Source organism: Indicator indicator, chromosome 6, assembly GCF_027791375.1.
Source record: "Indicator indicator isolate 239-I01 chromosome 6, UM_Iind_1.1, whole genome shotgun sequence".
NCBI classification, from domain to species: Eukaryota; Metazoa; Chordata; class Aves; order Piciformes; family Indicatoridae; genus Indicator; species Indicator indicator.
The window spans coordinates 33,281,098-33,296,622 of NC_072015.1; the positions used below are offsets into that span (position 1 = coordinate 33,281,098).

Below are 15,525 nucleotides of genomic sequence, written 5' to 3' on the forward strand. Positions count from 1 at the left end.
TGGCCAGCTGTTTATATGTGGGGCAAAACTGTCATGTGGGCTTATCCTTTTCCAACTTTTCTGAACTTTCTGAATAGTTTGAAATTCTTAGTAATCCCTTATTGTGACATTATCTCCCTACCAAATATCCAAACCTGTAAATAAACCTCTAATTTTGTATATATTTTGGGGCGGGATTTTTCCAGGACGATAAAAAATTGTATTTTCGTAACTCCTGCCTCATATTCGTAACTATAAACACATGGCTGAAGGCATATGTATGCACAACACAAAACTTCAGAAGCTAACACAAAACACTCCACAAAAGACAAGAAGGGTAAAAGATGATTGAAACAGTTACAAAAGCAACAAAGCACCCAACAAAAAGTATTCTTCAAACAAAAAAGGAAGCCTTTATTATAACACATACCAATATAAAAGTAATGCTGTACCTTTACCACACTGTTTATGAGTTGTATTTACAGTTTTTTTTCCTCCCCCCTTGACACTGGAATTTCTTTGGGGTTTGGTTTGGTTTGATTTTGAGATTGGTTTCAGGTTTTTTTCTATTTGCATACACTGTTAAAAATAAATATTTTAAAATGTAACTGAAGAACAGATGCATACAAGGAGGAGGAAAAGGGAACTTTGGCTTAAAATGAAGCCATTCCAGCAAAAGAATGCATTATGTTTGAAAATTAAAACACACACTACTTGAACTGAGAAAGTAAACTTTTGTTAAAAGAAGAACAGATCACCTACAAAGAAGCAATGCAAGCCTTTTTTCTTTTCATAGTGTCACATGAAAGTTACACAGAAGACCCCAGTGATCACTAGGGAACCTGCCACAGTCCAGTTTTTCCAATCCAATTAAGTCCATACTTTGTGGTTTAATACATCCCCCTTCTGCTGCAGGCCGCAAGTACAGGCGATCAAACCTCGACTTGAAGTTGTAGGTTACATTCAGGTTGGAGTTGGACTGCGTGTCCCAAGTGTAGCGGCAGTGCTCAGGTTTACCCAGAAGCTCCCAGATATCCACAATGTTGCCAGGTAACTTACCAAGTCTAGCAACCTGAAAGTAGGGGAGAAGGGATCAGGGCACAAGATAAGATATTCACAAAATTCACAAATTTTGCCAGCAAAGCCAGAAAATACCACTCTTTTCTGCAAAATAGGAATTGTTAAAAACAAATACACTGGAGGTGTTTCTAAATTGTGGCATTTCTGCAGGATAATCTAACGCATGACCAGTTCTTGCAGTACTTTTGAAATCCAAAATATGTTCCAAATAAACGTTCAGCTCTAAAACTCTGAGGTTTGTGAGTCAACACAATGTTGCCTGGAACAATATGATTCCAGTTCACTGCAATGGAATTTCACGACAGGAAAGATGAAACACTGACCTTTTAATAGTAATGCAAAAGTTTCACTATTAGTATCAGCCGCCAAAATGAACTTCTACTTTTGAATGTCTTGATGATGGGGCATTAATTTTAAACTCCCAAGACCTATTTTGTCAGAGCACCCTCTTCTTTCACTCTTCTACAAGCATGAACTCCAAGAAACAGAGTCAAGCAAGTAAAGATCAGGTTCTCAATACGAGAAAATGCCTCTCAGGATGAAAACTTTACCAACACTCCCTGTGTCTTCTCAGATATAAGGATTGCAAATAAAGCATTTTGTTATTGAGGTGGGGGGTAGAGCTCTCTACATTTCTCACCTCAGCTGTTACAATGCCTCAGCATAGCAGTGGCACCCCTTCTACTTAAGACACACTTCCACTTTTTAAGAGTAGATGTTGCCTATATCTGTTCAACCCAAGCAGGGCATTGCTTGTAAAGAAATAGAAAAGCCTGAGAAGACTTTGCCAGAATACATTCTCAAAAGAACAAGGCTGCTTATTTCTATTTACCTCACTGTCTCTGAGGTTTGTATCCCCTCCAAATATAACAGTGGTGGACTCAGACTCCTCCTGCATTTTCTTCAACACTATTTGCAGTTGCCTTACACGCTCCTTTGAGTGCTGTTTAGTACTCTCCAGATGAGAGGTCATAAGGCAAAGTTCAATGCCAGATACGCTCACCTGTGCATGAAACAAAGAGGTAATGTTACCATCCACACCATGATAACAAGTTCAAACACAAACTCTATTCACAAAGTAAATGACAGAGCTCGGCTTAATGCTAATTTTACATTGAAGAGAAGTGGCTTAGAGGAAGTGAGAGAGACTGGAGAACAAAGCACAGACAGTTACCTCCATAAAAGGTTCAAGTTTGTTAGTATCAAATGCACCTGGGTTTGTATGTTTGGAGAAGTTGTTTTTCTGCTGTTTCAGACTGTCATAGAGTAAAGCCAGTTCTGCCTTTTCCCAGATTTTGATGTGAAAGCAGAAATACAGCTGTTTCATACATACTGACTCACTCACATGCACAACTAAAAGGTTCCTCATCATGGAGGTTGTTGGAAAAGGTGTTATCTCATGTTTCAGTAGCTTCACTCTTGATTTCTTCAACATTATGGCAGTGAAATAGCCAGCTATGTTACCTAAAGAAGAACAAGGGAAGACATAGTCAAGAATATTTTCTGCACTGCCATAAAGAAATTAAGGTTCTGAAAGAGGCCTTTTTGCTATGATCTGGGAGTATCACATTAATTTGCAGGACATAGAAAGTCAGTTAAAAGGTTCAAAATGGTGGTCTGAATGTTTCATATTTTTAAAATTCAAATATTTAAGAAATTACTTATCTATGGCAGTTTTTTGTCTACCCTTGCTATCAGTCTTTCAAAATGCAGAGAAAATGCATATGAAACCACCAGGAAAGCAAGCTTTTCCCATCAGTAATCTGCATCGAGCTATACCCTGATACCAAAACACAGCAGGCAATTTAAGTGCTTCCTTCTTCACTCTACTCTTTCCGTTCACAGATTTCAGCAAGGGACACAAAATAAACCCAATTTTTTTCCAATTTAGAAACTGAGGGTTAATTTTTTACCTGGAATAATAGTGTAGTTGCCTAGTCTCTTCTCTAGAAGACCGAGATGTGGTGGTACAACTTCTTGTAAAAACACAACATCTGGACTGTATCTGAAATCAGCAAGAGAAGATTTTAAATTAACTACTGAAAGGCAGCACTGTTAGACTCCAAGGTTAAATGGAACAAGATTGGGGATTTCAGGTGCACCTTATCCTCATCTTCCTAGATATTGTAAGAAACCACTTTTAGAAAAAAAAACAAACAACAAACAACCTCTCTCCATCACATTCAGTGACAAAGAGACACATCACTATTGTTAAAAGGGAAGAAACAATGATTATTATAGACATGGATCTGATGTGATAATAAAATGCATCACTTCCTTATACTGTTAAAGTGGGGTACATGGCCATAGAGAGGTGAAGCTATACTTACAGTATCACATAAGAACAGACTCCTCTAGCTCGGTCTGTTAGATTTCCTACATCCAACCCATCAATGTTCCAGGTTAGCAGGGAGAAGCTGCTATCATCTTCTTGTCTCACATCTGCGCTGTTGACACCATCATTACTCGTAGTTGCATCATCTGTGAGGTCAATACTGAGGAGAGAGTTTACTTGTTTGTCAATGTGCATAATTATATCCTTGCTGCAGTTACCTCCCCTGTCTTCTGAAGGAAAGTTTTAGATCCATCTCAACTGATAGGTGACCAGCTAAAACTTTCCCAACAAATGAGTTAATATATATTGATCTCAATGTAATTTGGAAGTGCAGTTACTAAAATATGCAGGCTCAGTCATACATAGCCACAGGTGTAGTAAGCAGCTTTTCCTGCTCTCCACAGGCACAAGAGAACATCTAACATTCTGATTTCAATTAAATCAGACAGCAACCAGTGTAAACTGTCTTTATCTCAACCAATGGGTTTTCTCAGTTTTACCCTTCCGAGTCTCTCCCCAATCCCACTGGGAGGGGAGAAGCAAGCAGCTCTGTGGGTCTGAGCTGCCTACCAGGGTTAAACCACAACATCGATCCCGTGTCAATTACTCCAGTAAAGAGAAAGTCTGAAACAAAATACATTAAATAGTATAGCTAAGACTAGACAAATTGTATTTTGGCAAAGTTGAGATACTAGAGTTTTGTTTTTAAACATGGTATTTGTATGCACCCATGAAAATAAGGTTTGGAACCAAAACAAATCTATTCCCTAGAACTTAGTAATGGTTTTGTACTTCCTGCTGCACAATGTTATACTCTGCTACTACGCATATCTGACAGAACAGAAAAAAAAAAGCTGTCAAAGGAGGGGAAGCTCAGAGACATTTAAAGAGGTAAATGATGTGGTATATGCTGCCAGTATTTCCCTGACAACTTTTTTACATTTCTATTGTCATGTGAAGAACTACGAGACGAAACATGAAAATCTGTGTAGTCAGCAGTGATCTTCCCCTGACTGAGAGGTCTCCAGGCAGTCCTCCCTCCCAACACATTCTGCACACAAAGGCTCAGGAGAGAGCCCACAATACAAAGACAGACAGAGGGTGGAAAAGAAAAAGGTGCTGCCAATTTGATATGGATAAATGCTGGACTCATCATGCACTACCTAGAGACCAATGCAAATGGTCAGTAGGCTTCCAATTTTTTTATACATACATATCAAGCAAAAGTAGGCATGCTGTTATCAAATACAGCTTATCCAAAACTATATAGATCATAAGGCCTCTTCTATATAACATGCCAGTCAGTAATAAATAAATCTACAGGAAACAGCCTTCCCTCTGGGCTCTGAATGGCAAGGATTTGTAAACATTCAATTCCACATGCAGTTCAGTACCTTTGGTGTGCCCTATTAAGTACACTGTGAGTGATCTGTGTAGAGGACACAGATCTTAGATCCTAATTTCCACAAATACACTTAACAAGGTGTGCACATACCTGCCAATCTTATTTATAAAAATAGAAACATGCATACATCTAGTATATGACATACACACAGTTAAACAAATGCATGTATGTGTGTACAGTAAAATCTGCACATCTATTGCTGCAAAACATAAGACAGTGAAAATAAAATTATCTTGTCCATTCCCCAGAAGGCTCACAGTCTACTGATACCCCTCTCAAGAGGAGCTGCCTATTCCACTCAAAGGGAGCAGCCTTGGATACCAACATCTAGTGTGGAAACATCAGTGCGAGGAAGAGACACTACCCGCTCATCACCTCAGCAAAGGTGTGAGGTCTAGCGGAGCTCTAGAAGAGGGCTGCTCCCCGGGATGAAGCTACGACCCGGGAGGTAATTCTACTCAGGTGCCCCTGATCCGCGTGCTCCTGTCATACCGACTCCCCCTGCTCCGGGGGTCACCTACCAGATCACAGGTACTTCGCGGGCCGGCGGCACCTCGCCTGCTGCCTCCACCTCTATAACTTCCTTCACCATCGGCGGCTCGAAATAGGCATCCAGCGCCCTCTGAAACACAGAGACAGATGGCAGATGGTAGGCAAGAGACCACAACCCTGGGACAGCCCCGGGCCCTGCCCCCGGGCATACCTGCAGCTGCCAATCGTTACCATCCAAGAAGCTTTCGGCAACCACCGTATCGCTACACGTGATGGCAACGAACTCGGAACACAGCACCTTCCTCCGCTTCGCCAAGTGTAACGACTCCTCTTCTTCCTCCTGCTGCTGCTGCTCCTCCGCCAGCAGCGGCTCCCCCGCCTGCGGGCACCGAGACACCCCGATCTCTACCTCGTTCTCGTTTCCGTTCCCATCTGCATCCTCCTGTCGCCGCTCCTCCGAGGCCGCCTCCATGGCTACCGCGGCGGAAGTCCGGGGCAAGCCCCACCTACCGAGGTTGCCGTTCCGGAACGCGGCTGGGCTGCTGGTGTGACAGGCAGTATGGGGTTCACGTTGGAGACCTTGAGAGAGGCTATGAAGTACATGTTAGAGTCGCAGGGGTTCGACCGAGTGCTCAACAAGGTACGGGCGGGTCGGTGGAAAGGGCAAGCGGGGGAGTGTCCCGTTACCGGCAGTCTCTGACGAGAGAGGGCAGTTCGCCCGCGGCCGTGCTGCTCTTTTGGAAGCCTGTTTGTACCCTCTCACAATAAAAGGCTGAACCAGGACCCGGATGAGGTCAGGCGAAGCTGTGCCACTCTGCTAGGTTTGACCGCCTGGCAAACTCGGGGCAGGCCGGCGGAGCTGGGGGAGGCCCAGGCCGAGACCTGCGAGGGTGTTGTTGGACGGCGATGGCATGGCTGTGGGTTACTGCAGGAACCTGGTGGTACTGTCCTGATGTTGTTTCCCAGGCTTCTTGATCTCGGATCATGTGTGGCCATGATGGTAACGCATGGTAGAAAAAACTTACGCACAATCACAGGAATGGTAGGTGCTGGAAGAGAGCTCTGGAGGTCATCTGTCCCGCTCTGCTTGCTAAAGGAGGTTCACCCAGAGCAGGTTGCACACGGACGTGTCCCGGTGGGTTTTTAAAGTCTCCAGAGAAGGAGACCCCACAGCCTCTCTGGACACCCTGTTCTAGTGTGCCATCACCCTCAAAGGAAAGAATGTTTTCGTCATGTTCAGGCAGAACTTCGTGTGTTCTATTTTGTAGCCATTGCCCCTTGTCCTGTCCTGGGCGCCGCTGAGAAGAGTCTGGCCCCTTGCTCTTGACACTCACCCTTTAGATATTGATAAGCATTGAAAGTCCCCCCCTCAGTCTATTCCATATTAAAGATCCCCAGGTCTCTCAGTCCGTAAGAGACGCTCCAGTCCCTTCATCATCTTTGCAGCCCTCTGCTGGACTCTCTTTGACTTTCTTGTGCTGGGGAGACCAGAACTGGACCCAGTACTCGAGATGTGGCCTCAGTAGGGCAGAGTAGAGGAGTAGAGCCTCACTCGACCTGCTGGCTGAGAGTTACTCAGTAATTTCCTTTTTAAATACTAGTGCTGCCTTCCATTACCTCTCTGAAGGTAAGGATTGTGCTGAATGACCTTCCATGATTTATTTAGTAACTAGTAGTCTTCCTTTGTAGTACCTATGACTAAGCTAACTTTCAGGACTGTTAAGTTATGGAATAAATTATTAATCTTCTCTATCTAAAAGTAAAAAAATAGCTCATGATAGCATCTCATACCTCACCTTGAAATTAGACTGAAAGCACAAATACCTCAGTGCTCTGTGAGTTTCTACATGGCCCAGTATAAAGAAATTTATTTGACTGGTACATTTCTAGTGTAATGCTGTTATGATAAAAAAGTTGAAATTATGTTACTGGGTTGTCTTAATTTTTGTAACATGTAGTAGTGTAGCTGCTATGTAGAGTGGTCCTGTGAAGTGGTTTCAGTGTTCTCACTAAATTTTGCAATTCTCTATTTAATTCCTATTAAAACAACTAAATTCTGTTAAATTCTATTAAAAAATTATCCATTTAATTTCTATTTATTTGTGTTATGTTTTGTATTGCAGAGGAGCAAATGTAATATTGGAATCTTTCACTGATAGCTTCGTGATCCAATATGTTTAATAGAAAGTAGCTATTTCAAAGCAGCTCTGTCTTGTTTCCCCAAGACATTTTGGTCTTGCATATAAAAAGATTTTATGAGTCTAATTAGGTCTTAGTTACCTCTTCATTGTGACAATTTTACTCTTCTTTATCTTAAAAACCTTCTAAGTGGAGTGCAAATGCAGTATTTCAGCTCATAAAGGTAACTGGCTGCAAGTGAGCCTTTGGAGACAGGCTTCCTGCCTTGCTCTGGAATACTTTTCCTGCAGTCTCCTAGTATTACAATGCTATGAACGTAATCATAGTAACAATAAAAGCGGAGTTGTGTTTTAATTTGAAACATATACTGGTTTTCTCAGAGATACCTGAAGCCTTTCTTGCAAAACCTAAATATGACTCAAGATTTTTCTTGCTCTGGAGAAGACAGACTTCAGTCTCAAACTTTCCAGCTTCAGTGTCAAACGTTGCTTCTGGGTTAATTCCAGCGTGGTGTCTACATAGGGATTAAGGCCCTTTGTGTATTTTAAAGCCCTTTCTCCAGAGAAGTAGTGCATGGCAGTAGTGGCTGGAAGCCAAAGCAGCATAATGCTGACAGAGAAAGACACGCGGGAGGACAGCACAGAAGTGCTGGAGAGTTACAAACCAGCAGCTCTAGCTGTGCGAGTCCTGGAAGCATTCACCATACTGAACTATTTTCGTCAAGGACAGCAGGCAGCTAGTGCCAGATCAGAGCAATGACAAATGAAACCAGATGCTTTCCTTGCCTCGCTGAGGGATTGGAGCTCTCCCCAATGGCAGTGGAAGCCATCTGCTCCCAGTGTCAAGCACCAGAGAAGACCTTATTAAAAATTCTCTCAGAAACTTAGGCCTCCAGTCAGTGCAGTGCAGCATGCCTGGTGTAGGACTTGGGACTTTTCATTGATCAAGGGGCTGTTTCTATATTAGGACACTGCCTCAGGGATTTCCCCTATGCTTAATTCCAGCTTTTTCCATTGATGAGCTGTGTACTCCATCATCATTTATCTTAGTATCATTTCCCTGCAAAATTTCGATAAAGTTTTGTGTTATCAGAAGTGGGCGTTGGCTAAAATTGAGCTCTAACACTCCGTTACTAGTAAGGAATAGTAAAACTGGAGACATGTCGATCTTAATTCTTTTTAGGATTAAAAGGATTTAACCCAACTCAGCTGATTATGATGTGAAAACATGAAAATACAAAACAAAACAAAAAAACAGCCTTTGTAAATAAATAGAAAATTAATAGGAATTATTATACACATTATGGGCACATTTCACTTGTGACAGTCTAAAGGTACTTCAAAGTCCTGGTTGTAGGTGTAAATATATATGGTGAAGTTACCCCAGTTTGACATCTGCTTTCAGATTTTGAAAATATGTCAAGTTTTTTATACAGTGCTACTAAATGAAAGAGCTTAAAAATATTTAAAATACTGAATGGCAGTAACTGCTTGATCTCAAAAAAATCCACATTCATGTGTTGGCTACAGGGGGGAAGCATAGTACCATAGATGTCCTGTAATTTTCCATTTATACCCATGGGCTGCAGTAAAAGTGTATATGCAAATTATGATGCTGTGATATGGCATGACACAGCCTTGGACACTTCTGCCCAGAAACATGTGTTTCATTTCAGGGGGGCCTGTCTGATTTGCATTTCCAGTGCTTGTTTCTGTGCACAGAATAAATATAAGAATACTGAATATGCTCCAATAAGAATATGCTCCAGTATAATGATCAATGATTTACTGTCAGTCTCACTTCCATTTTGTGAGCTCATAAAGACATCTTCACAATTATGGTTCACACAGATAGAGGAGTTTTATGTTCCCTCTAATCTGTTTTTTCAGTCACAGATGAAAGCAAAAGGAAGTGTGTTGTCTGCTAAGCAATTCCTGGGAGCATAGGAAGTATTGAAGTTTTGTTAAGCTGTCCATTTAAATATTTATCTACACTAGAAATGCAAATTTGTCTATGGCAACAATCTTCTGTTAAAAATTTATGGAAATACTTAATGTGACAGTCAAATTACTATATTTTGCACCTTTTAATTTGTCTCATGATTCCAAAATTCAACAAGATTTATTTTCAGTTTGATTGAAGGCAGTATTGGTTGTTGATACTATTGTCAGTAAGCTTTTTATTCCTCTTTTGGTTATACAGATGAAACTTCTTTCTGCAACTCCTGGAAGAGTTGTTTGTGAAATGAAAGTAGAGGAGGAGCATACAAACAGAGGTGGTACATTACATGGAGGCTTGACAGCCACGCTTGTGGATGTGGTGTCAACAACAGCGTTGCTGTACACAGAAAGAGCAGTGCCAGGGGTCAGTGTGGACATGAATATCACGTAGGTACCATCCACCATGTTTACCAGAACCTACTAACATTTCTTCACCTAACATGGTATTGATTCCATTGTACATAATTTCTGTGCTTTAGTACTCACTTAAAAAGAGGTGTTTTCTTGTTTTGATTCATTAGGGGAGATGGGATTGTATTTGAGGATGTTCCCGTTTCGAGTTGGACTTTCTTAACATTTGTTCCACACTTTTAGGAGATGGTACCCATTCATTCATAGAATGTAAAGGGATGTTTATATATATATATATGTATTAAAAATAAATTTTAGTCTTATCAAATTGGCTCAACTTCTGTCTTCCCTTGTGAAGATACGTTAGATTGTGTCCTCAAAGACCAAAATATAGGGTAAGCAGCTTTCTATAAACCCTTTATTAGTATTAGTCCATAAAATGTTAAACCAGGAAAAATACTAAATCAGGAAACAAGGAAACAGTTTAGTTCTGCTCACATAGAGGGCAAATTACAGATTGAATCAGAATTTCTCAGTTGAGGAAGATTCCTTTGCTTTAGGTCATTTAAAGATAGTTTTATACTCAGCATAGTTCTTCCTGCAATGCAAATTTAAAGCAGTGTTCTAAAATTTAAAAAAAAAAGTGCTGAAACTTCCTTTGATCATGCAATTATAGATTGCCAGCTTTGATTCATTAATTTTAATGAAGAGATTATGACTGACTGGAACTAAAGTAATCCTACTTGGAATAACAGAGCATTAAAAAAATCTTGGAAAAATAACGCCTCATCAAAATGGCCTTTAAAAAATGGAGGGGAAAAAAGCTTTAAAAGTATGTGGGGAGTGATCTGTATCTTTCATAGTTTCCCTCCTTTACACCCCCCCCCGCCCCCAGCACCCTTTTGATTTCTTCAATAGGTGGGTGGGACTGGAACATCTATTAAAGCTTTATACTACCTGTGTAATCACAAGGAAATGACTGGAAATGAAAACCTGAAATTCCTCTGTGATTGTTTTTATTTCCCCTACAGTAATAGAGGAAGAGGTCAACACCTGAATTGTTTATGCTATGAAGTATGCCTCCTTAATTTACATGAGGGCTAAAATCTTATGAAAGTGCTGTCTCTGGAGATGATCCAAAATGACTCAGTAGCATAACCTTTAGGAAATGTTACATGAAGCAATGTTAATAGCTTTGTTTAGCACAGACTACTGCTTTCATTGAACAAATGAGATTGGATATCAAATATTGCTATAACGCAACTTTTTCCTTTCTTGGAAGGAGCTTTTTAAAAAGCTGGCAGGAAGAAGCTATTTCAGTAATGGAAAGAACAGAGAGAAACAGAGAAACTTTTTTTTTTCCTAATCACAAGCGGATCAGCAGCAACCTCTGAGAATGAAACAAAGACTGAAACCCTGCCCCCATCACCTAATGGGGCTTGTGCTACCTCAGCATTAGGCATGAGTGACATACTTTTGACATGGTGTCATGTATAAAAACGGCCTGGTTGATGAAATTTATCTCAATAAGGTTTATTTGCAGTAACTACACGTTATACTCTGTAATGCTAACATTTGAATATTGTTCCCTTACCTCAGACCATGGCTGGATCATGTTCCTCTGAATTCGTTCCAGGCTTTTTGTGGAGAAATTTCTTTCTGTTCCCTGGAGAGTGTGTTTTAAAAGCACACCCTCAAACTCACGTAAATAAAACCAGTTATCTAACGAATGGAAACAGCATTAAACCTGTGAAGTTTGAAGGCCTCCCAGATTTCTGCAACTTTTTTCTGACTAGGGTGTGGGAAGCAGGTAACCTATGCTTAAGTTCCATACAGAAATGACCTTGTGGAGTCTTTGTAGCAAAGTCATTTCACAGCTGAACCAGCCAGACTGGTTTAGAAAGGCTGCAGGGAGACAGAAGTGGCTGGAATAGGACTTGGAGCTGAACTTCTAACTGAGGTCTTTGATACCTAATTGTTGCTGTCCTAAAATAGACATTTTCTCCAAACCAAGCCGATGAGTTTCTATCTGTCATATTGTCAGAGAACACTTAATACTGAATTACCACTGCAGTACCTAAAGGAACCAAACAACTTTAAGACATGGGGATTTGCAAGCAGACAGTAGGAGAGAGATTACTTTTGCTAATTCCCTTTATGGTAATTTAAAATGCAGGAATATTCTTGGATTTGTGCTCTGAACAGCTTCTTACCTGTTCATTTTGTTCTTCATTGAAGATACACTTCTGCTGCTAAAGTTGGAGAAGAGATACTGATTACAGCTCAGATTTTGAAGCAAGGAAGAAATCTTGCATTTGCCACCGTGGATTTAACAAATAAGGCAACGGGAAAGTTAATTGCACAAGGTAGACATACAAAGTATCTAGGAAATTAATATTAAGTTGTTAAAAAAATAATTCTTTGGCTTCAGAATCCTATCTAGAATGATTTTCTCATTTATGCAATAACACATCATCTGCACAAAGTTGTGATTGTCTGTCTTATATAAAGTGAATTTGTCTCACTCCCATAATAGGCAAACAAATTTCTTAATTGCCACAAGCTTAAAATTAGTGCCTATTTGAGAATGAACAACAGTGTGATGGCATGGGGATGCATCTGGGTTTCTTTGGTCAAGACAGCAGAAGGAAGGAGCATTTGGACTAGCCATATGGCTTACCAGCATGACAGTGCTTTAAGAGGCCTGTTCTTTTTGCCTATGGTGATGTCGTGTGACAAAGCAACCCTGTCTTCAGGCCCATCACAGTCACTTTCAAACAACACTCTATGTGCTAACAAACTGAACTACGTGTTCCGTAAAGTGGTAGTGACATAGTAAAATTCATCTTGATGGAAACAAAGACTTGCTGGCAAAGAGCAGTTGAACAAATGGAATTTACAAGGACAAGACAATGATTTCCCAACCACATGCAATAGATAAGCAGGTACCTTGATTCCTTTGCAAGGAATTCAGCTGGACCAAATCAGACCATCTTCAGATATTATGGAAGGATAAAAACAAGTTGTGAAATTCCAAACTGCATGAAGTCCCCAGAAGATAACATGAATATGCAGGACTGTTCCAGGAAACTATATATGCATGTGTTTAAGAACTATAAAGCTCGTACTTCGTCTTGTCAGGGTGCACGATCTGAGACATGAGTCTCCTTGCACCAAAACTTGTGCAGCCTTGTAATGAAGATTCTAAAGTCTTCTAAAACTTAAAACTGGAGTCTTACAAGATTTCCTTATATAGCTGAATTTTACAATATCAGTAGTACAGTGTGAAACTGGTTTGAAAGTGTAAAGCAGGATAATACAGAATGTATTTTACTGATACCATAACAGCTTTATTGACTACTTTTGATTTTTTTCTGAGAACATTTTTAGAGATCCTGTAATAGTTTTGTAATCCCTTTGCTCTAAAAGTTTGTCAACATGGAGTGGTTGAGAGAGGATGCGACGGAATCCTTGTACACAACTTCCCCAGGGATTTCATAATCTTCTTTATTCATTCCTGAAGCTGAAAATACAGTTACATCATTAGGGCTTTCCACTTCTATCTACCTGAAGTTCCAGCTCTGTTTAAAAATCATCAGCTGAGAGTTAGAGATGGTATTACAATGAATTTGGTGAGCCTTTTATCAAATAAAGGGTGTGTATTGTCTTGACTTGGGCTGAATATGGTAGAGTTAAGATGCTGTTCAGCAGCTGAAGACTTGTCTCCTCACACTGTTGTGGACAGTTTAACTGCTTCCTTCAAACTGATGACAAACAGTCTTTGGCCTAGCTATTGTGCTGTAATAAAATCAACAATGATGCTACATGTGCAGTGCAAGTTTTTCTTCTCTAGTGAAAGATTTGAAAAAGTTAATCTACACTAGTAAAGGGCATGCATAATTCCTTTTGGCATGGAAAATGACTGTCTTCAGCAATTTTAATTCTGTGATTTTTAAAATGCACAGTTCAGGCTTTTTTTTTTTTTTTTCCTGTACATTCCTAAACCTAAAGAAATAATTTCCAGTTAGTGATGTGTTTATACAGACTGATTTTCAATATGAAGGTGAACAAGTTTAACGTGTTAGCACTCTTTCCCATAGTACTTCCAAACAAGCAACACAGCTGATATCTTACCCTTCAATAGAAGCTCTCTTAAAAAAAAATAAAATTACCTACAGCAGACCCAGGCTATCAGTGTGCATTGTTAATGCAAGTGTGGAACAGTTGTTCGTTATATACACATCCTGAACAGCTTTTCCTCTGAGGCTGTCTCAGAAGCATGCATGACTTACATGCCTGTGCTACTTGAACTTTTTAAGTAGCCATAACCTCTCTTCAGTAGTACATTTGAAATTTTGTCCACTGTGAATCGTCCCTGAATCCCATTTACAGAAACACAATCCTGTGCTAAAGAAGTTCTGTGAAGATATTTATTACAGGAGCAACCTTTTTTTAGTTCAAGTCTCTGCTCAGCAGAATTATCTCCTTCACTGTTGTTTCTCACTTTACATCTTCTTCAGCCTGCAGCTCTATTATGAATCTTAAGCATCTCCAGCTCCTCTACAACTACTAGGATGAGCAGAGAAAGTATCCATCACAGCATGTGGACACAGCTAGTGGGTTTAGCAAGTGCTGTTCTGGTTGTCTTCCTATTAACATGTTTTGGCATCTCCAACCATTTTTTTCTCCACCTCATTCTTTACCATTTTTGTTCCATAGGTTACTGATGTGGTACAGTGCAAGGAAGTAGAAGTGAGGATTAAGGTGAAGTTATCCATGATAGACTTATAATCTTTGAGGCCCTTGTTGTAGGACTGCAGCAGGGTCTTCTTGCACCCACTACCCACGGCAGCCACCCCCCTCACCAATCCCACCTGGTTATGAGGGATACAGAGAGGGCTGAGGTACTCAGTGACAACTTTGCACCAATCTTCACCAGCAAGGCCTCTAGCTGCACCACCCATGTTCCAGAAGGCAAGGGTAGGAGAGTGGGAAGTAATCAAAGATCAGGTTTGAGGCAACCTGAAGGTGCATGATGGGGCCCAGCGAGATCTGCCCACAGGCCCTGAGGGAACCACAGATGAAGCTGCCAAACCACTGTCCATCGTATCGGAAAGGTCATGGCAATCTGGTCAAGTCCCTGCTGACTGGAAAAGGGAAAACATAACACCCCTCTTCAAAAAGGGAAAAAAGGAAGACCCAGGAAACTGCAGGCCAGTCTCAACTCTGCTTGGCAAGATCATGGAGCAGATTCTCCTGAAGGCTTCGCTAAGGCATATGGAAAATGAAGGAGAGGTGATTGGCAGTAACCAGCATAGCTTCAACTAAAGGCAAATCGTGTCTGACAAATTTGGTGGCCTTTTACAATGGAGTTACAGCGTGAGTGCATAAGGGAATAGATTGAAGCTCAAGGAGGGAAGATTGAGACTGGATATTAGAAGTTTTTTACAGTGAGGGTGGTGAGACACTGAACAGGTTGCCCAGGGAAGTCATGGATGCCCCCCTCCCTGGAGATGTTCAAGGCTAGGTTGGAAAAGGCTTTGAGCAACCTGGTCTAGCAGAAGGTATCCCTGCCCGTGCAGGGACTAGATGGTCATTAACGTCCCTTCCAACTCAAACCATTCTATGAATTGATGATTAAAACTCTCTTCAAGTTATTATAAACCCATCTTCACTGGAGCACAAGAGGGACTGTGACTGTTATCTGAAATAAAAGGCAGAGAGTGAGAATGATGGGGAAGACA

At 40.7% G+C, this 15,525-nt stretch overlaps 2 protein-coding genes across 2 annotated transcripts; one reads left to right on the forward strand and one right to left on the reverse strand.

Moving 5' to 3' along the window:
• Positions 1-769: 769 nt before the first annotated feature.
• Positions 770-5,763, reverse strand: TDP2 (tyrosyl-DNA phosphodiesterase 2). Its single transcript, XM_054381613.1, has 7 exons — positions 5,503-5,763; positions 5,321-5,421; positions 3,390-3,554; positions 2,973-3,064; positions 2,405-2,523; positions 1,892-2,062; positions 770-1,051 (listed from the first exon to the last, which is right to left on the reverse strand). Exons 1-7 carry the CDS (start codon positions 5,761-5,763, stop codon positions 770-772), a joined length of 1,191 nt encoding a protein of 396 aa, XP_054237588.1.
• Positions 5,764-5,803: 40 nt separating this feature from the next.
• Positions 5,804-12,180, forward strand: ACOT13 (acyl-CoA thioesterase 13). The gene is made up of 3 exons (XM_054381736.1): positions 5,804-5,931; positions 9,633-9,817; positions 12,020-12,180. Exons 1-3 carry the CDS (start codon positions 5,851-5,853, stop codon positions 12,174-12,176), a joined length of 423 nt encoding a protein of 140 aa, XP_054237711.1. The 5' UTR covers positions 5,804-5,850; the 3' UTR covers positions 12,177-12,180.
• Positions 12,181-15,525: the final 3,345 nt, after the last annotated feature.

What these genes read in the sequence shown, in the direction of transcription:
- TDP2 (XM_054381613.1), bottom strand. Translation starts at nt 5,763, where the DNA reads ATGGAGGCGGCCTCGGAGGAGCGGCGACAGGAGGATGCAGATGGGAAC. An exon ending in GTCTGTTCTTATGTGATACT is followed by an intron (nt 3,065 to 3,389) that starts GTAAGTATAGCT and finishes TGCTGATTTCAG; the next exon opens with ATACAGTCCAGATGTTGTGT. An exon ending in CAACTACACTATTATTCCAG is followed by an intron (nt 2,524 to 2,972) that starts GTAAAAAATTAA and finishes GTTCTTCTTTAG; the next exon opens with GTAACATAGCTGGCTATTTC.
- ACOT13 (XM_054381736.1), top strand. Translation starts at nt 5,851, where the DNA reads ATGGGGTTCACGTTGGAGACCTTGAGAGAGGCTATGAAGTACATGTTA. An exon ending in TCGACCGAGTGCTCAACAAG is followed by an intron (nt 5,932 to 9,632) that starts GTACGGGCGGGT and finishes TTGGTTATACAG; the next exon opens with ATGAAACTTCTTTCTGCAAC. An exon ending in AGTGTGGACATGAATATCAC is followed by an intron (nt 9,818 to 12,019) that starts GTAGGTACCATC and finishes TCTTCATTGAAG; the next exon opens with ATACACTTCTGCTGCTAAAG.